This window comes from Ambystoma mexicanum, chromosome 3q (genome assembly GCF_040938575.1).
Source record: "Ambystoma mexicanum isolate Mex_15411 chromosome 3q, UKY_AmexF1_1, whole genome shotgun sequence".
Classification (NCBI taxonomy): Eukaryota; Metazoa; Chordata; class Amphibia; order Caudata; family Ambystomatidae; genus Ambystoma; species Ambystoma mexicanum.
Window position 1 is genome coordinate 181,961,525 of NC_090926.1, and position 20,742 is coordinate 181,982,266.

Below are 20,742 nucleotides of genomic sequence, written 5' to 3' on the forward strand. Positions count from 1 at the left end.
TTTTTCGAAACTCAAAAATGGGCGTCGACACAGGGCGTGCCAGTAATAGTATCCCTAGTGTGACGTCCACTGTACCCAAGATCCCTCACATGTCTAGGATCCTCAGATTGTATTTTTTTTCTGACATGAGGTAGCATGAGGAGTAGCATGAGTACAGATAATCCAAGCAGGTAGAAAGGTAAGACTACAAGCAACCATGCGCCTTCTCTTAGAGCGGAGGATGGGTGGGTCACATGTGAATCCAAGCAGATACAAGCATCAGAAATACGATTACGGTGAGTAATGTATCCCTTCTGAGGCTTGTGGAATCTGCTTAGATCACATGCTGTGCATAGATTAGCGAGCAGTACCTGAAGGAAGCAGGATGTGAGAAGGGTCATGAGCAAATAAGTGTCTTAGAACCACTTGTCCCACTTGTGTATCTGCCTTGGAATGGGTGTCAATGCAGTAATGCTGAGTAAAAGTGTGAATAGAGCTCCAAGTAGCTGCTTTGCAAATGGTGTCAAGGGGTACATTTGCAATGAAAGCCAGAGTGGCCCCAATGCCTCTAGTAGAGTGGGCTCTTGCCGTGAAAGGCAGAGTTCTTTCAGAGAGTGAGTAACACAGCTGGATACAGTTAATAATCCACTTCGAGATGGCACCTTTAGAGACGCGATCCCCCTCTCTGCCTGTAGCTACGGAGACAAACAGTTGATCTGTTTTCCTTAGCGGTCTGGTCTTATTTACATAGTAGAGGACCGCCCTACGCACATCGAGGGTGTGTAGTTTTACCTCAGCCGAGCTTTGAGGGTCCTGGAAGAAAGCCGGAAGCTCGATGGGCTGGTTTACGTGGAATTTAGATATAAACTTAGGTGAGAACCTAGGGTGTGCGCGTAAAACCAGTTTGTCTTTATGGGCAGTAAAGAAGGGATCCTGCAATGACAGAGCCTGAATTTCACTGACCCTGCTTATAGAAGTAACAGCTACTAAGAAGGCCGTTTTATAAGTCAGGTGTTTGAGACTGCTTTTATGCAGGGGCTCGAAAGGGGGGCCCCATGAGGTTAGATCGCACCACATTAAGGTCCCACCCTGGTGGTGGGTTTGAAATAGGAGGGTGAAGTCTCTTTACTCCTTCCATGAAGGCTTTAACTACTGGTACTTTCCACCACGAGACCTTGTTATGGGAAGTGGTGTATGCCGACAGGGCTGCCAGGTGTACTTTCAGTGAGTTAAAAACCAATCCTGCATCTAGCAGGTGGAGCATGTATGTAACAATAGTGGAAGGAGTGCAATCAACTGGGTTGATTTGTCTACTCTGGCACCAGATAACGAATCTCTTCCACTTGTCAAAGTAGCAGCGCCTTGTGTTTGGGTTTCCTAGATTCCTTTAGGATGTCCATACACCTCTTTGGTAAATTGAGATGTCCAAACTCTATGACCTCAGGAGCCATGCTGCCAGGTTCATTGAGTTGGGTTGCTGATGCACTGTTTGACCTTGGTGCTGGGACAGTAGGTTGTACCATGCCAGATGTTTGATGGGCTCGCACACCGCCATCCTGCGTAGGTGTGGGAACCACGGTTGTCTTGCCCACATGGGAGCAGCTAGGACGAGCGTCATCGACTCTCTGTTCATCTTGTTGACCACCTTCCTGATGAGGAGTTGGTGGAAAAGCGTACGCAAACATCCCTGACCAGTTCATGCACAGGGCGTTCCCCTGGGAGTCTGGTTGGGGGAACCTGGATGCAAATCCTGAGCATTGTCCGTTTTCGCTTGTGGCGAATAAGTCTATAGTAGGGAAACCCCACTGAGAGAAGATATCTTCTACGACCTCTCTGTGTAGAACCCATTTGTGTTCCTCTGGGAGGGAGTCTCTGCTCAGAGCATCCGCTAGGGAATTGAGCTCCCCTGGAACATGTTGTGATGACAGGAAGATGTTCCGTCAGAGTGCCCATATCCAGATTTTCTGGGCAAGCTTGGAAAGATTTGGCGAACGAGTCCCTGCTTGCTTGTTCAGGTAGAACATGGCTGTCGTGCTGTCCGTCCGGATTTGCACTGACAGGTTTAGTAGGCAGGGCTCGAACGCTTGAAGCGCTCTGAATACTGCCAGAAGCTCTAGCAGGTTGATGTGGTTCTTGGCTACTGAGGGAGACCAGAGACCCTGAGCTGTTTGGTGGAGATGGTGAGCTCCCCACCCCGTCAGACATGCATCGGTAGTGACTACTGCCTGCACTTCGGGATCGTAAAAGGGTTTCCCCTGTGCAAGATTCTCTCTTGTCCACCAGTGAAGGCTTTGTACTAGTGTTGACGAAACGACCACTAGATCGTCCCACTGACCACTTGCCTGAGACCACTGTTTCGCAAACCATTCCTGCATGGGACGCAGGCGCGCGTGGGGGACCAGGTAAATGCATGATGCCATCATGCCCAGCAAACGCATTGCTTTGCATACCGTTATTTGGTGACCGGACTGATATTGCGGAATTTGCAGTATTATATTCCGAATTCTTTCCTCTGAAGGAAATGTCAACCCCTCTTGAGTATCTAGGATTGCTCCTAGGAACTGTTTGGAGGTGCTTGGCACCAGGCTTGACTTTTTCTCGTTGATTGAGACGCCTAATTCGTGGAGGAGGTCGATAGTCCTTTGAATGTTTGTTCTGCAAATTACTGGGGTTTCCCCCGTTATGAGCCAGTCGTCCAGGTAAGGGTACACCGGGATTGCCTCCCTGCGTAGGTGTGCAGCTGCCACCGCCAGTACCTTGGTGAATACCCTTGGTGCCGAAGCTATCCCGAAGGGCAGTACCTTGAACTGGTAGTGCCGACTGTCCACCTTGAAGCGCAAGTACCTTCTGTGCGCTGGGAACATGGAAATATGAAAATAGGCATCTTTCATATCCAAGGTTGCCAAGTAATCCCCTTTTTTAGGAGGGAGATTACCTCTTGTAGCGTAGTCATTCAAAACTTTTGGGGCTTGACATACTTGTTGGCAGGCCGCAAGTCCAATACTGGGCGTTAAATCTTTTTTTGGCACAAGGAAGTAAGTTGAATAAATACCCTTGTTTACCTGGTGTCCCGGGACGAGTTCTATCGCGCCCTTTGCTAGCAGATTGCCGATTCCGAGGAGAATCTTCTGATGTTCTAAGGAGTGTACTCTTTGTCGTGGAGGATGGTTCCAGGGACGCTGCAGTAGTTCTATACAGTGCCCTGCGGATACTGTTGACAGCACCCATCTGTCTGATGTGATCCCTTCCCAAGCCTGGGTGAAGTTGGAAATGCGTCCCCCTATTGGGGTTGCGTGAGAAGGGACCCTGAACTGAGCGTCACTGCTTTGGTGAAGGCGTGCCGCCTCCTCTAGTGGGGCTGCCTCTGCCTTTACCATGTCCTCTCCTATTACCCTTGCCATAACCCTGGGTAGACTGTTGGCTGTTGTTCCACTGTGTACCCTGCCCCTGGGAATATTTTGATCCTCTGGGAATTTTGGCCGCGTGGGCGACGAAAATTACCATTCCCTCTCTGGTTAGGGGGTTTATTGGTTAACTGGCCAAGGGACTTGAGCGTCTCGTATGCGTCCTTGGCATTCTTCAGCGCGTCCTCGAACACCTTACCAAACAACAGATCGGCTTCCACCGGTTTGTCCAACAATGATGCCTGGGTTTCTGCCTTAAAACCAGACTGCCGTAACCATGCGTGTCTCTTGATAACAGTACCTTCTGCTATCAATCTGCCTGCGTTGTCCGCGGCGTCAAAAGTTGCTTTTAAAATGCAACCAGACACGGCTCTACCCTCTGCGGAAATTCGTGCTAACTGACCCTTTCAGGTTTCTAGTGCAGAGGCTATGAGTGCCGCGACTTCTTCCCACTGATGGCAGTTGTAGCTGGCAAACAGGGTGGTGGATTTTGCAATCCTTGCCTGATAGGCGGACGTTGAGGCTACTTTCCTGCCGAAACCATATAGATTTTTGCTCTCCTTGTCTGGAGGAGCTTCGGACGATGACAAGGATGTTCCAGCCCTCTTACGAGTCTTAGTGACAACCAGGGAGTCTGGCTTCAGATGTCCTCTTATATAGAGAGGGTCAGACTGGGCTGCCCTGAAACGTTTTTCAACTCTGGGATTGACTGCTCTGGTGAGGTTCGGGTTCACCAGGGACGGGTCTATTCTTCGCAGAATAGACTTAAGGATAGGGATGGTCTGGGCAACAGGCCTCCTTTCTCCCACTAACTCCTCGTCGAAGTCCCTCTCTTCCTGGACACCGTGGGTGTCAATATGGAAATGTTCTGCTGCTCGTGCGAGAACCTTGTTCAGGAGGGGTTGGTTATCGACAGGGGAGTCGGTAACCGGGGCATCCTTCTCTACCGGGGCATCTACTCTGTAGGTTTCAGGGTCTTCCTCTTCCTCTTCTTGGTCCTCATCATCCCCATAGTAGCCCGTCCCGGTTTGCTCTTCTACCATGCCAAATTCTTGGTCCTCACCAAAGGAAGTCTCTCCTTGATACTGTGAGTATGGCCGTGAGTATGGTTGTACCTCGAAGGGGTCCGCAGACCTCATAGGTGTCTCAAACCGGGGCTTCTTACTCGGGGGGGGGGGGGGGTTAGGATCATTAGAGCCTGAGGGTGTCGCCCCTTGTGGATCATACGAAAGGAAATGGTCTGGATTTGTATCGTAAAAATCAGCCAAAGAAGACAACCTTGACATGACCCTATCTATGTCTTCACTCGACCATTTTTTAGAACTGGGAATGACTCTCTCAGCAAGTCTCGGGGATTTATCTTGAGTAGATTTGCTGGTTTTAGACATATCAGCAGACCTGGTCTTGTCTGTCTGTTTAGGGGGAGTGGTGTGTTTCACAGGTGTGGAAGAGTGCAAAGGCTGCTTCTTCTGCTGTTTTCCCCCCCCTCCCCGTGAGTGGAAAAATGTTTCCCTGTCCTTTTGTTGCTCTGGAGGTTTTCGACACCTGGTGTCGAGGATCGGGGGTAGGGTCCCTGTCCTTCGAGCGTGGGGCCTCGCTGATTTTGACTGCGGGCTCTGACTCCTGGAGCGCGGCCTGGGGGTGGAAGTCGTCTTCGTCCTCTGACGATCAAACCTCTGTTAGCCTAGGGAGCGAGGCACTCTTGTCAAGAGTGGATGATTGCCTGGAGTCATGCGGCGATCTCGATCGAGAGCGCCCAGAGGACACCGAATCGGACCGTTCTGTCTGTGCCTCTTTCCGAGAACTCGACATCGTCGAGTCTCGGTTGGACTTCGTGTGTTTAGTGTGTGGAGCGCTTGTGTCGCCAGGGGTCTTCCCCAGAGCCGCCCTGCCGGACGACCTTCCAAGGTCAGGGACTTGCGCTCGGCTGTCTTACGACGCCATAATGCCCTCGCCGTCCGAAAGTACGGCGTCGCTGCCGTCGCTGAAGGCGCCCTCCGCTGCCATGGCCACCTGCCTGGCGTGGTGGGCCCAACGCTTCGTCAAACGGTCCTTAAGTGTCTTAGGTTTAAACCTACTACACCCTCTGCAGTTCGCTTCGGGGTGGTCCCTCGGCAAGCAGAGATTGCATGTGGCGTGCCTGTCGACCCAAGGGTATTTGCGATTGCACTTGGGGCAGAATTGAAAAGGGGTACCCTCCATACGCACCTTGAGGCAGCGGGCTGTTAAGTGTAGGAAATGTATAAGGTGTACCTATATACCAAGAGTGTAGAGCATGTACAACCCCCCCACTCTCCCTACTTGCAGGGCCGAGGCCAGAGGCCTTCTCAGGCCCGGGCCGAGGCCAGAGGCCTTCCGAGGCCCAAATCCATCGTGCAGCAGCCGACGGTCGATTTCTTCTCCAGCCGGCGTCGAGTGTCGAAGTTCGACGTTGGGATGGGGAAGGATGTAAATAAATTAATATTTTAGCAAAAGTATGGCTAAGGCCAGGGGACTCCGCAAAATGCTTCCGACCAGTATGGCGGAAAAAAAAAAACAATCTGAGGATCCTTGACGCGTGAGGGATCTTGGGTACAGTGGACGTCACACTAGGGATAGTATTACTGGCACGGCCTGTGTCGACGCCCATTTTCGAGTTTCGAAAAACAAACTAATACTCCGCAGCTTCCACTAGATGTCGGCCTATGCACAGCATGTGATCTAAGCAGATTCCACAAGCCTCAGAAATATATATATATAATACATTACTCATCGGAATTATATTTCTGATGCTCGTATCTGCTTAGATTCATATGCTATGCATAAGCCGACATCTAGTGAAAGCTGCAGAGTATTTGTTGTTGCTTTCGAAACTCCTCGAAAAAGGGTGTCGCCAAGGCATGCCAGTAATACTATCCCTAGTGTGAAGTCCACTGAACACATGGTCCTTCACGCGTCGAGGTCCCTCAGATTGTTTTGTTTTGACATGAGGTTGCATGAAGTGAGTACAGGTGTATCCAAGCAGATTCATAAAAGAACGCTCATTTAACATCTATGCACCTTCTCTCAGGGGAGGAAAGTTGAGCGCATGTGAATCTAAGAAGATATATCGGCATCAGAAATACGATTACAGTGAGTAATGTATCCCTTCTAAGGCTTGTGGAATCTGCTTACATCACATGCTATGCATAGATTAGCGAGCAGTGTTAGGAGAAGCGTTCGCAGCTGCAGCAAAGCACCCAAAAGGACCATTTTTGTCAAAATGGCCCCAGTCTTTTTTCGCCATTTCTTCTTGGAAAGGTCCTTCTAGAGATTAAGGTCTGGTCCCTTTGTTTGTTTTGCCTTAGGCAGGATTCACGAGTGAAGCCCACCTCTGGCTCCAGGGTGTCTGGCAGGGCTAGGAAGCGAGGGAGGGGCCGGAAACTTCCTGTGCTTAGTCTCCTAGGAGACACAAATGCACTCTTAGGCAATTGGCTGGCTGGCAGCAAGGACAGCTACCTTGCTGGGTCACTGACAGCTAGGCTGGAATGAATGGGAGAAACCTGCATAAAAGGCGAGGCTTTTTGGCTTGGAAGGCAGAGTCGACCACTGAACGAAGGAATCCGAAGAACTTCTTGAAGAAGACACCTGCTGCAACTCCTGGACCGTTGGTTTGCCCGGTGTAGCCCTGCTGCTGTGCTGAAGCTATGAATTTTTATCGACAGGACGACTTTTCCCTTTGAATTGGTGGGACCAATCAACTCCAAAGTAAGCCACCTGGACATTGTCTCTGAGCTGGTTAGAATTCCACTGCAGTTGCTGCTGGAACCGAATAGCCAGGGAGTGGAACACCAGATCGTGCGTTGCTTTTAAGCTGGCCAAGAGCTCCAGGATGACCCTCCCCGACTCCCAAGAAGTAGGACTGAGCCTGAGCCACAAAAGAGAGCTGGACCCCAGATGCAGGTAAAGCCCATCTCGACAGCCAGGAAGCACACTGTTGCTATTTGCGGTAGATGCGAGGTGCTTAAACACTGAAGTGCCACTTGTTTGAAGATTGCCGGTTGTGGTCGGTGACCGTCCCATTGCAGTGCAGGAGTCTCCAGAAGTCCTCCCTCTTGTCCCCATGACTGAGGCCGGAACAGCAAGATCTGCAGGAACAGACGTCTTCAGCTGCATCTTTTTCTTCATTTGTAAGGTACTGTGAAATGAGAGAGTACTTGCCTCTCGCAGTGAAAGTGCTTGTAACTTTGAATAATAATGAAATAATTGTAGTCTTTTTATGTTCTAATAACCTATACCTTTTTGCTCCTCCAAAGTGTTCTGAATGCCTCAGAAACTTAGAGTGTACAGTACTGAAGTATATTTGTGTATGATATTTAACTGCCTCATTCTAGTAAATGTTTCATAACTGACTTAAATTAATAATGGTTAACCAAAAAACCTTTAGTGTAAGAGTTCATTTAAACACCTGCGATTGTAGACCTCTGCGTAACATCATTGATCACATTCCCCTCTTGAGATAAGCCTGGCTGCTCAGCTCCGCTACCAAAAACTGTGTAGTACAGACTTGTACCAAAGGTTGGTTTTGGTACACCTGTAATCCTAGTTGCATGTAGTGGTCCCAAAGGGTACTGCATACAAACTTTGCCTAACGGTCATCAAGCAGGGTGGCTGTCCTTGCCGGACAGTCAGCCGGCCAATCACTACAGAGTGCATTTGGGTCTCCAAGGAGACCAAGCACAGGGAGTTTCGAGCACCTCCCCCACTTCCTGCCCCCACCAGACACCCTGGAGCCAAATCCCGCCAAAGGCAAAGCGGACAAAGGGACCAAACCTGGTTTGGCGTGCAGAGTAATTCTCAAGAAGGACCTTTCCAAGAAGAAATGGTGAAAAAAGACTGGGTACATTTTGACAAAAATGGCACCTTTGGGTGCTTTACTGCAGCTGCGAACGCAGCCTGCGGTAAAAACACTCAATGGTAGGAAAAAGTGAACCACTAGCCATTCATTGTAGAAAGGGTAAGATAAAAATGATACATGAGAAACTAGACAGAGGGTATACTAATTAACCCCTCCAGCACCCTAGTGTGCGCTGGATCTGGAAAGTTACAAATTTAAGTAAAGTCAATTTCACTTCACTGCTCTTGGAAACAGTAGTTTAACCAAGAGAAGGTATTTAAACCTTTGGGAAATCTGGAAGACTACCCAATGGCACTGCACTGAAGGTGCTGTGTGTCACAATGTAAAAAGATTAAGAAACCGTGTTCAAATCAAAGAAAAATACATGCTACTGTGAGAAAAAGAAAAGGTCTTACTCTCTCCAGGATAAAAATTAAAAGTCATTAAGACCAGCAAAAAAAGCTGCGGGTCTCTAAGGTAGAAGGGAATTGGCACATTTCTGAGAATTCTCACTAACACCCTCCTTTTAAATCATTCTTTTGGGTACTTTCCTGCTACAGATGGCTCATCTTTGAAATATCTTCACCTGAGGGAAGTGTCTGTGTGCCATCCTAAATGGGTATCTACTGATTTACAGAAACCGAGTGTGTATTTTTTAAGTATATTTTACAGGTTACATATTTGCTCCCTTCTATTCAAACTGACAAATAATTTTTTAATCAAGAAACCTTGAGTTATAAGTTTTATTTGGATACTTGTCACTGTGAAACTATGTTACAACCCTACAGCTCACATTGACGCCTTTTGAGATAAGCATGGCTGCTTAGTCACTCTACCAACTTGTGTAGTATATACTTATACCAAAGGTTGGGTTAACTATTGACAAGAGGACAGGGCTGGTGCAGTCTCCCACAGGGTACATCATACAATGTTGCCTAACAGAGGGTGCAGCGAAATCATTGGTTTTGTTTATAAATGAAACCTTGCCTGTGTCAATGATTGTGGGCCAGGTCCGTACATCCACAGCTGCAGATGCCTCTTTGGATTTAAGCAACCTCAGAAGTATTTGCGTTGTGAGGATGCAGGAAGCTTTGCTGACCTAAAACAAAAAGATCTGTACTTTAGACAACATCCTAATCAGGTGTTTAATCAATGGTAAATTGGAGCAAGCACAGATGAGAGCATTGGATAAACCAACCTGTCAAATTTTATATTCAAAGTAAAAATATTGAAAACATGCAAAGTCTACTGATTAGGATAGTACATCGACAAGAATGTTTTCTAGGAAGCAAATCATGCAGATTTACAGAAATGTTTCAGTTGTGGGTACAAGTTTGTAAACATTAAAATAGCATTTCAAAGGGAATGATATTTGCTGAAATTCCAAATTCCTTCATGTACAATTGACTCAGTATCAAGAGAAGAACTAGCTCATGCATTCAGTAGCAAAGAAAAAATTACTTACCATCTCTAATGTTCCTTCTGATGGGTTAGTCCTTCCACCCATGGATTTCTTATCTTCGCTTTACATACAAGATGGATTTTCACACACAGCCCAGTGCACAGTTTGAGGGGCCAGCATATTCGAATGAACAAGGGCAAACTAATTTCTAGCCAAACTACCTGGGTAGTGAGACTGAACAGAAAAGATTAGACTTAAGAGAGTGTGCAAGACTCTTGAGATAAGCCCGGTTGCTCTGCTCGCTACCAAAAACTTTGTGGTACAGACTTATACCAAAGATTGGTTTGGCTAACACCTGTATTCCTAATTGTGTGTAGTGGTCCCAGAGGGTACTGCATGCAAGGAACAAGTTACTTACCTGTAACTGTTGTTCTCCAGCATGGGTCTGGCATGGATTCACATGCTCATGAATATTGCCCGCCGTCAGGCCGGGAATCCTCGGTAAAGAAAAAATCAGTATCAGTTTCATTTCTGATCTGTCTTTCTTAGTAGTAACCAATCCCTGGTCTCTGGGCCATAGTGCCCCCAGCCAATGACTGCCCTCTCCCTAAGCCCCGCCTCTGGCAGCCATCCTCAGATTTGGTAGCACGTAAAGTGGCAGTATGACCAAGTGAAGAGCCGCAGAGGGGTGGCGCGAGGGTTCGCATGTGAATCCATGCCAGACCCATGCTGGAGAAGAACAAGTTACTTTCTTACCTGGTAACGTTCTTTCGATGGGATGGTCCGACGACGTATTCCATATCTATGACAGGTAATGTCCACAGCTGTGCTGCTTCGGAAAAACTTTGGCGTCTGCGTCGATGACGTCGATGCGCCGCCCCCGAGGACCTCCTCCGACGGCCGACGTCACCCGATGTGATAAGTAGGACGCACGACGCCCATAGCCTCAGTTATAATTTTTTCCCAGAACGTGTGCCACCAGTTTTCTGCCAGTCAAACACACAAGGCCTTGCAGATTGCAAGCTGCAATCGCAAAAGAAATTCTGCAGCGGGGAAGGCAGGGAGGGAGCGATATGGAATACATCGTCGGGCCATCCCATCGAAAGAACGTTACCAGGTAAGAAAGTAACTTGTTCTACGAGGGGATTGGGAACTCCGAAGTATTCCATATCTATGACAGACTCCCAAAGCAGTACCAAGCAAGGAGGTGGGAAAGAATTTAAAATACAAATTTAGCATGCCCAATCAAATTGCGGAATAGAGAACTGCCTTGCCAAAGGCCAGATCTTGCCCTCTGATGGAATCAAGGGAAAAGTGACGTACAAAAGTATGCACTGAAGCCCAGGTGGCTGCATCACAGATGTGACGAATAGGAACTCCCCTCTGCAGGGCAGTAGACACAGCCACTCCTCTGGTAGAAAGGGCCCGCAAGCCAGCCGGAAGGGTGCTTACCGGCAAAGCGCTTCCCAGCGTAACCAATGAAAAGTTGATTGTCCACTCTGACCCGGGACATGCGCGAAATATAAAAGCTCAATGCTCTCCGAGGATCAAGCCTATGGAGCCTCTCCTCTTCCTTACCAGGATGTGGAGGAGGATAGAACGCCGGAAGAACCACCTTCTGGCTCAAATGAAAATCCGAAACCACCTTCGGAAGAAAAGAAGGACGAACACTAAGGACAACCCTGTCCTTGTGAAACAGTGAAGGGTGGCTTAACTGAAAGTGCCTGTAACTCACTTTGCGAGCGGAAGTAACCGCAACCAAAAACACAGTTTTCAGAGTCAACCGCCTCAAAGGGCAAGAATGTAAAGGCTCAAACGGAGCACCCATAAAAAACATAAGAACAAGGTTCAAATCCCAACCTGGCACCAAAAAACGTGACAGAGGGAACACCTTAGTGAGCCCTTTCAAAAACTGCGAAATTAAAGGAATCTTAAAATAGGAACACTCTTCAGACGAGCGCTTAAAGATGGACAGCGCCGCCAGGTAACCTTTAATGGTCCCCACTTGCAAGCCCCTGTGGGCCAAAGAAAGCAAAAAAGACAAAACCATGGGAATGTCACATTCAAAAGGATCCACATTCTGAACTCTGTACCAGTCGCAGAACTTTCTCCAACGGCAACGGTACAGAGACTTTGTTGCCGGCCGCCTGGCCAAGAGCAACACCTCCATCACGTCTTCAGGGAGGTCCCAATCCTTATACCTCAACCTTTCAGAAGCCAAGCGTGAAGATTGAGGGATCTGACATCTGGATGGAGAACCTGACCCCCCTCCCGTGAGAGCAGATCATCTCGGTAGGGAAGACGACGTGGAGGGGAGATGGACAAGTCTAGAAGGTCCGGGTACCACGTCCTTCGGGCCCACGCCGGAGCAATGAGGATCATCCGGGAACCGAACCTCCGCAACACTTGCGGGATGACAGGGACTGGAGGAAACACGTACAGCAGTGGGAATGACCACTCCACCACGAACGCGTCTCCTAAGGCTCCTTTTGGAGGAAATTCCCACGAGCAAAACCTCTCGCACTTCCGGTTGACACTGGAGGCGAAAAGATCCAGTTGAGGGGTCACCCAAAGAGCGAAGATCTCCAGGAGAATCTCCTGAGCCAGCTCCCACTCGTGAGAGATCGTGCTCCGCCTGCTCAGAGCATCCGCCGTCTCGTTGTCGTCTCCGGTCAGATGAACTGCCGAGATCGAAACTTCCTGCTGGATGGCCCAGAACTCGAGCTGCATCGCCTCCCTGCACAGCGGAAGTGACCCTGCCCCCCCCTCTTTGTTGAGGTAGTGCATGGCCACCGTGTTGTCCGTCAGAATCAGGACACTCTTCCCGCGCACAGTCGGCAGAAAAGCCTTCAGGGCTAGCCTGACGGCCCTCAGCTCCAACAGATTGATATGGAGTCTGGACTCAGACGGAGACCAACGACCGCTGACTGTCAGCTCGTTGGCATGAGCTCCCCATCCCGTGAGGGATGCGTCCGTCACGATCGTCACCTCCCGCCAGGGCAGCCAAAATGGGGCACCCTTCATCAGATTGCCCTCGACGGCCCACCACAGAAGGCCCCGGGCTACCGAGGGCAGCACCTGAACAGGGTCCGACAGCCTGCCGGAGGACTGAGACCACTGGAGCTTGAGTGCCCACTGCAAAGATCTCATCCGCAGACGAGCCTCTGGCACCAGAAGAATGCAGGATGCCATGAGGCCGAGCAGTCTCAAGAACTTGGACGCTGGGAGATTTTGGGCAAACTGAAACTTGTGCACCATCTGCTGAATGTGAAGAGCCCTCACCTGGGGAGGAAAACACTGCCCCAGGGACGTGTCGAGCACTGCTCCGATGTACTGGAGCCGCTGCGTTGGTGTCAAAAGGGACTTCTTTAAATTGAGGGAGAAGCCCAGCCTGTGAAGGGAGTGGCAGGTGACGGACAGATGATCCAGGACTTGCTCGGGAGAGCTCCCCCTGATCAACCAATCGTCCAGGTAGGGATAGACATGAATCCCCCCTTTCCTGAGATGCGCTGCCACCACCACCATGAGCTTGGTTAAAACCCTCGGGGCGGAGGTCAATCCGAACGGCAGTACCCGAAACTGAAAGTGCGAGTCGCCAACCGCGAACCTCAGGTACTTCTTGTGCTTGGGATGGATCGGCACATGGAAGTAAGCATCCTTGAGGTCGAGAGACACCAACCAGTCCTGAAGTTGAAGGGCCTGGAGGACTTGAGAAAGAGTCACCATCTTGAACTTGTCCTTCCTGAGGAGTTTGTTCAAACCGCGCAAGTCCATGATGGGTCTCAATCCCCAGTCTTTCTTTTAAATAAAAAAATAAGGGGAATACCATCTCTTGTTCCTCTCCGCTACAGGCACCAGTTCTATGGCGCCTTTCTCCAGCAGGGCTTGAATTTCCTGCGCAAGGAGCGGATCCGGACTCAAAGAGGTTCCCTGGTGGATTGTCATGAGGCCTCTGCCGAAAAGGAAGACAGTAGCCGTGGGTTATGATCTCCAGAACCCACACATCCGAAGTAATGGCTTGCCACTCTACAAGATGCTGCGCCAGCCTTCCCCCAACTGGCGAACCATGGGACCTTGCCTCATGATTGAGTGGTATCTGCTGCGGCGTTGCCTGAGGGCAAAGAGGCAACTGCCCGAGCGGCCTTGGCACCTCGAGTACCTCTGTTTCCACCTCTGGCACTCTTACGATGGCCTCTGACTGCTAGCTCCTCTCGCTTTACTGAAGGACGAGTAATAGCGAAAGGAACCTCCCCTCCATTGCTGTCCCCTAGGACGAAAAGGCGGAGGTTGGCGAACTGCAGCACCCAATGATTTCGCTGCATCTTTGGAGGTCTGCAACCTCTCAAGGCTCTCGTCAGCCTTGCTGCCAAAAAGGTGTTCACCATCAAAAGGCATGTTGAGGAGCCGGGACTGCACATCAGGAGCGAACCCAGACTTCCGCAACCACGCAAACCTGCGCATTACGGTGCTCGCCGCCATGGACCGGCTGACACAATCCGCAAAGTCCAAACCCGACTGAACGGCCTCACACATAGCATCCTTGCCATCCTGAACCATAGCAAGGAAACCATCCCGCTCGTCCCCTTTGGGAATATGATCAGCCGCTAATGCAACACAGTTCCACAGAGTGTGTGTGAAACAAGACCAGGCACATATGGAGTTGGCCGCCTGAAGCGCCATACCCCCCCCGAAGAAAACACTTTCTTCGCCCAGCCGTCAAAACATTTGTCTTTCCTATCCGGAGGGATGGTAGGATACGACGCCTGCTTTGCCGGGGCCGTAGCTGCCTGCACCACCAAACTCTCCGGGGTGGGGTGCCTAGACAAGTAGCAGGGGTCGCTACTGGCTGAACGGTATTTTCGTGACAAAACTTGCCCACTGCCGGGAGACTCTCTGGAGCAGTCCAAGCCGCCGCCACCCTTCTCTGCAGAGCCATATGAAAAGGCAAAACCGGGTCAGTGGGTGGACCGAGATCAAGGATGTCCATGAGATCATCCTGAACGAACTCCCCTGGGGGAGCTGACCAACCCAAGTACTCGGCAACCCGAGACATAAGGCGCCGATATGACGAATAGGCATGAGTGCCAGGCTCCGGCTGACAAAACTCCACCTCCGGAGAGGTGTCCAGTCCACTGGCATCATGCAGTGACTGCCTCAGGTCATCAAACTGACTATGGCCCGAGATAAGGTCATCTGGAACCGTAACCGGAACCAGGCCGCCATCAGAGCCTTCATCACCCTCTGAAATGTACTCCAGACGGGGAGAGGAAGACCTCTGCGGACCAAAGCAGTGCTGGACCTTAGCCATAGACTTTTTAGGGGCAAACCCCATGCCACGGGGCCCATCCGACACCATCGCCTTGAAAGGCGTCGAGGGTGCCGAACGAGTCGGCGCCGGCAGAAAAGGCGACGACGTCGAGCGAATCGGCGTCGACGTCAGCTGCAACGCCTCCAGCATCTGCAGCGTCGACAGTCCTCGAAGCCGGAGCTCCGAGCGTGTCTCTCGACAACCTGGGCGCCGACGGCGTCGACGACCCCCTCGAAGACGGAACCTCGAGAGAAATCGTCGACGACCTCGGCGCCACAGGCGTCGACGTCTTCTTCGAAGACGGCACAGGATCACGCGGTCTCGAGCGCGTCGAGGACCGGGACCTGCAACGGGCATGGCGAGAACGGCAACCCTTGTCCGAGCGGGACCTCTCCTGCGAGCCGTGCCGACCACCCGAGCCCGAAAGCGTACGGGTGGTGTCTCTCGACCAGTGCCGACCGACCCCACTCGGAGGCGCAGACGGACCGGTGCCCTGCGATTCCAGAATCGCTAGCATCTGCTTCCCGAAGGAAGCCCATTCCTCTGGTGTTGCTTGCATGGAGGGATAAGCGACCAGCCGACAGGCTGAGTCCTCGGAAGAGGACGGGGAAGGCGACCAATGCCGGCGCTTCCTGGAATGCCTAGAAGAGGCGGAGGAGTGGCGAGACCGGCTCCTGCAAGGAGACCCACCGGACTTCCTACGGCGACGCGGAGAGTCACCCCTCGAGTCATCGGTCGAAAGCCCCGCAGACCTCGACTTCCGGGGCTTAGACACCCGACCTAACGACAGTTTCTTCTTGCGTTCACGCAAGGCCTTCGCAGTGAGCGACTGGCAGTCGACACAGTCGTCCGTATCGTGGGCCTCCCCGAGGCACCAGAGGCAGGCGTCGTGCGAGTCCGTGACCGACATCTTGGACCCACAGTCCCCGCAGTTCTTGAAGCCCGGAAGCGGGGTCAAAGATGATAAAGACATCGCCACGAACAGGTCTTCACAACCAACCGAACAGGTTCAACGAACCGAGAATAGAAAACAGCAACTCCAACGAGTCGAGGCGTACTGAGATTCACGAAGCAAACACGTTCGCGGAAAAAACGGAACTGCGGCTATGGGCATCATGCGTCCTACTTATCAAATCGGGTGACGTCGCCATCGGAGGAGGTCCTCGGGGACGGCGCATCGACATCGACGCAGGACGCAGACGCCAAAGATTTTCCAAAGCAGCACAGCTGTGGACATTACCTGTCATTGATATGGAATACGTCAGAGGACCCAATCCCCTCGAACAACAGTTACAGGTAAGTAACTTGTTCCTTCTCCAGCATGGGGTCTGGCATGGATTCACATGCTCATGAATATAAGAATACATAGCAGTATACACATGCACAACCACGGGAGGTGGCAACAGGCTCAACATTAAGCAATACAAAAAAACTCAACATTAAGCATCTCTTACCTCCTCACCAGGCTCACCTTAAGCGAACAGGTTGCGCAGCACAGCTTGGCCGACCCTGGACTCCTCCCAGGAGTCCAGATCGACGCAGTAGAATCTTGTGAAGGTATGCGTCGACCTCCACGTCGCAGCCCTGCAGATGTCGAGCAGGGGCACACCAGATAGGAACGCCGTGGTAACAGCGATCTCTCTGGTCGAGTGGGCTCTCGGACAGCTGGGCAGCGGTCGGTTTGCCAACCAGTGACAGTGCATGATGCAGCCGGAGAGCCATCTGTAAATGAAAGCCTTCAAGAGAGCCTTCCCTTGATTCACAGGTCCAAAGTTTACAAACAGCTGTGATGTCTTCTGAAAACTCTTCGTGTGGTCCACGTAGAACTTCAGCGCTCTAGATACGTCCAGCGAGTGCAGAGTCCTCTCAGCCAGCGACGAAGGCAACGGGAAGAAAACTGGCAACACCAAGGGTTCGTTGAGGTGGAAGTCCAACGACACCTTGGGCATGAAGGAGGGGTGCGTCCTCAGCACCACCCTCGTGTCCTGAAAAGTCAAGTATGGTGGCTTGCAAGATAGGGCCTGGATCTCTCCCACTCGTCGTGCGGAGGCAATGGCCACGAGAAATGCTGTCATCCACGTCAGAAACTTCAACGGTGCCAAATGCATAGGCTCAAATGGGGCCCCCATGAGCATGGTCAGCACCACGTTGAGCTCCCACGCCGGGGCAGGGGCCTTCACCGGCAGGAATGATCGGAACAATCCTTTCATAAATTCCTTTACCAGCCGATGAGACCACAAGGACGCCCGTCCCGTAGTTCTGGTGTATCGTGAGATGGCGGCCAGATGTATCTTGATGGAAGCGTGAGCTAGTCCAGCCTTGGCCAATGACAGTAGGTACGGCAATACTTGAGGGGCCGTAATCCGCAGAGGGTTCATCTTCTGTGCACGACACCAGACAGAGAACCTCTTCCATTTATGTCCGTAGCACTTGAGAGTTGAGGACGCCCTGGCCTTTGCAAGAACCTCTCTGCAGTCGGCTGGGATTTCGTACACTCCAAACTCTAGTGCTGTAGGAGCCAGGCCTGCAAGTTCAGCGACTCTGGGTTGTGATGAAGAATGGCGCCTCCTTCTCTGGAGAGAAGATCCGCGTCTGTCGGCAGCTTGACTGGTGTGGACGCTGACAAGTCCAGAAGGTCCGGGAACCAGATCTGTCTCGGCCACGCCGGTGCGACGAGGATCATCCTGCACCGGGACCTCTTGAGCTGGTTGATGAGCCGGAGCAGCAACGGCGGGAACGCATAAAGAAATAGGCCGTCCCAGGGGAACGAGAAAGCATCGCCCATGCTCCTCGGCTGGGGGAACCTGCTGGCGAACCTCTGGCACTTGGAGTTTGTCGCCGTCGCGAAGAGATCGATGTGGGGTTCACCCCATCGTCGGAAGAGCCGATCCACTTGATCCTGGAGTAGTTCCCACTCGTGGCACGAGCACAGCTCTCTGCTGAGTGAGTCGGCGATGGTGTTTTTTATTCCTGCCAGATGAAAAGGCACCAGAAACATCCCTTGGGCGACGGCCCAATGCCACAGATCCTGGGCTTCCTTGGATAGGGCAGGGGATCTGGTTCCACCCTGCTTCTGGATGTAGAACATCGTGGTGGTGTTGTTGGTGAAGATCCTCACCACCTTGCCCTTGAGGGATGGAAGGAAAGACCTGAGGGCCCAGAACACTGTGCGGAGCTCCAAGATGTTGATGTGGAGTGACTTCTCCTCCGGGAGCCAAAGGCCTCTCGCGTGAAGATCTCTGGAGTGCGCTCCCCAACCTTCCAGGGAGGCATCCGTCGTCACCGTCACCTGGTGAGCTGGGGTCTAAAAGTCCGTGCCCACCGACAGATGAGAGCGGGTACCCCACCACCGGATGGCCTGACGGAACATCTCGTTGAGTGGGATCCTGTCCTTGAAGCTGCCCGTCGACTGGACCCAGCGGGCGTCGAGGAACTCTTTTAAGGGGCGTATCCGAAGCCTGCAAAGGCACATCAGATAAATGCAGGACATCATCCCGAGAAGGGACTTGATAGATCTTACCCTGCCCATGTCCGTGGCCAGCAGATGCTGCACCTTGCCCAGGATGGTCCTGGTCCTTTCCTCCGACGGCGAGGCCAGCCGTGCCACTGTGTTGAGCTTAGCTCCCAGAAACAGGGCGACTTGCGACGGGACCAGGTGGGATTTTGGAAAGTTGATGAAGAACCCCATGTCCGTGAGCAGCTGGACGGTCTTCGCAGTGTGCTCCACGGCGAGCTCCCTTGTCCTTGCCCGGATGAGCCAGTCATCCAGGTAGGGGTAGACGTGGATCCCCTGCAGGCGCAGCCGCCACCCGTGCAAGGCACTTGGTGAACACCCTGGGTGCAGACTTCAATCCGAACGGGAGGGCCTTGAACTGGTAGTGGCGCCCTTGGACCACGAACCTGAGGAACTTTCGTTGTCTTTTTAGAATGGGGATGTGGAAGTACGCATCCTCCAAGTCCAACGACGACAGGAAATCGCCCTCCTCCAGCTGTCCCAGCACGTGCTGGAGGGTGACCATCCGGAATTTCTGTGCCTTGATGTACTTGTTCAGTCGTCGCAGGTCCAGGATGGGACGCCATCCTCCTGTCTTCTTCTTTATGAGGAAGTACCATGAGTAAACTCTGGAGCCCCAAAGCCTCTTTGGGACGAGCTCGATGGCACCTTTCTTGAGCATCGCCCTTACTTCCAACAGTAGTTGAGGAACGTGATTTTCCTTCCTGGCCACGGGTGGAACTCAAAGGCGTGCCCTTGGGCCAGGGTGTCCAGCACCCAACGGTCGGTGGAAATGGACTCCCACACGCTGATGAACCTCGTAAGCTGGCCTCCCACCGGGGTGCTTCGGCGGGGGCCCGACCCCACGGTCAGTTCAATCTTGCTTGGAGGCTGCCTTGCCTCCTTGACCACCCCGTCGACGACGGGCACCACCTGACTTGTCGCGTCCCCTGTAGGCCTCCTGAGACGAAGATCTTGCCGCTTGCCGGTACATCGCGGAGCCACTGCCGGATCCTTTCGAGGCACCTGGTCTGCCTCCAGAGCTCCGAAAGGACGGCCGTCGTTGTTGGAGCACTCCCAGTACCCGGGCAGTATCCGTGTCTGTCTTGACAGCCTGAAGAGACTCATCAACCGCCGTCCCAAACAGGTTGTTCCCGTCGAAGGGCATGTTCAAAACTTTGGTTTGTACGTCCTGGCGGAAATCCGTCGTCTTGAGCCATCCTCGTCGTCTCAGGCAAACGCCGTTGCCCAACAGACGGAAACCGGTGTCGGCGATGTCCGTTGCCACCGTGATGGCGTGGTCCGAAGCAATCTCACCTTCCTGGAAGATTTCAAGGGCCTCAGCCCTTTTGGCGTCTGGAAGGAATTCCAATATAGGGGCGATTTCGAACCACAACTCCCTGTCGTAGCGGGCTACGATAGCCAGGGCGTTGGCCGCCTTGATAGTCGTTGCTTCGGATGAGATGACCCGTCGTTCCATCGTGTCCAGTTTCCTGCCCTCGCCGTCTGGCGGGGAAGTTGATGTCGAGGCTGATGCTCCCCCAGCTTTCTTCTTTGCCGCCGCCGAGACGACCGAATCCGGGGTAGGTTGCGCCGAAGGCACAAGGGGGCAGCGTCGGGGACCCAGTACTACTTCTCGTACCGGTCCCTCTTTGCAGGCGCTGTGGCAGGGTTCTTGAGGAGGGAGAGCCCCTCATCCCAGATGTTATCAAGAAGTGGTACGGCGAGGACCGTCTTCCTTTTAGCCTCGCGCCGTTGGTAAAGGAACCCTTCCTTCTCTTTGGGGCAGAGCTGGAAGAGCTCGGATGCCCTGGAAATCATGGCATGGAAAGATCCAATCTCGTTGGGCGGGAACGCCCGAGCAGGGGGCGACGGGGGACACATCCAGTCATTGCCTCCGTCGTCATCTGTACCTGTCGTAGCCGTGTCCGTATCATCCCCGTGGGTAGTTGACCGGGGGTGAAGGCAGAGCAGGCTGCAGAGGTGGGAGAGGTGTCGGAGGATGCATTGTCCTCTTCTTATGCGGTGGACTTTCCGAAGGTCCCTGCTCCGGTTCCCCCGTTGGATCTGGCTCAGGTACCTCCGTCGGGGGGAGGGGCAACCTTGTCCTCATCTCCTAGCATAAGGACTGAATCGCTGACAAAATGGCCGCCGAAGTGTCCCGCGGCACCGGAAACGAAGGGCGCGAGGGCTCTTGAGGAACCTCGTCGGCAACACCGTCGCTCTCGTCGTCTCCCTCGTCGTTGCCCTCGTTGGGATCCCTCCCGATGGGCTATGCCTCCTCCACGACTTCGATGAGCT

At 52.3% G+C, this 20,742-nt stretch overlaps 1 protein-coding gene across 3 annotated transcripts in view; it reads right to left on the minus strand.

Moving 5' to 3' along the window:
• The window catches only part of DIP2B (disco interacting protein 2 homolog B), a 1,149,028-nt gene that overhangs the window by 278,143 nt on the left and 850,143 nt on the right, over positions 1–20,742 (minus strand). For all 3 annotated transcript variants that reach the window (XM_069653448.1, XM_069653447.1, XM_069653449.1), the window contains exon 28: positions 9,226–9,337. In XM_069653448.1, the coding sequence (XP_069509549.1) occupies positions 9,226–9,337 (112 nt within the window). The remainder of the gene's footprint in view (positions 1–9,225; positions 9,338–20,742) is intronic.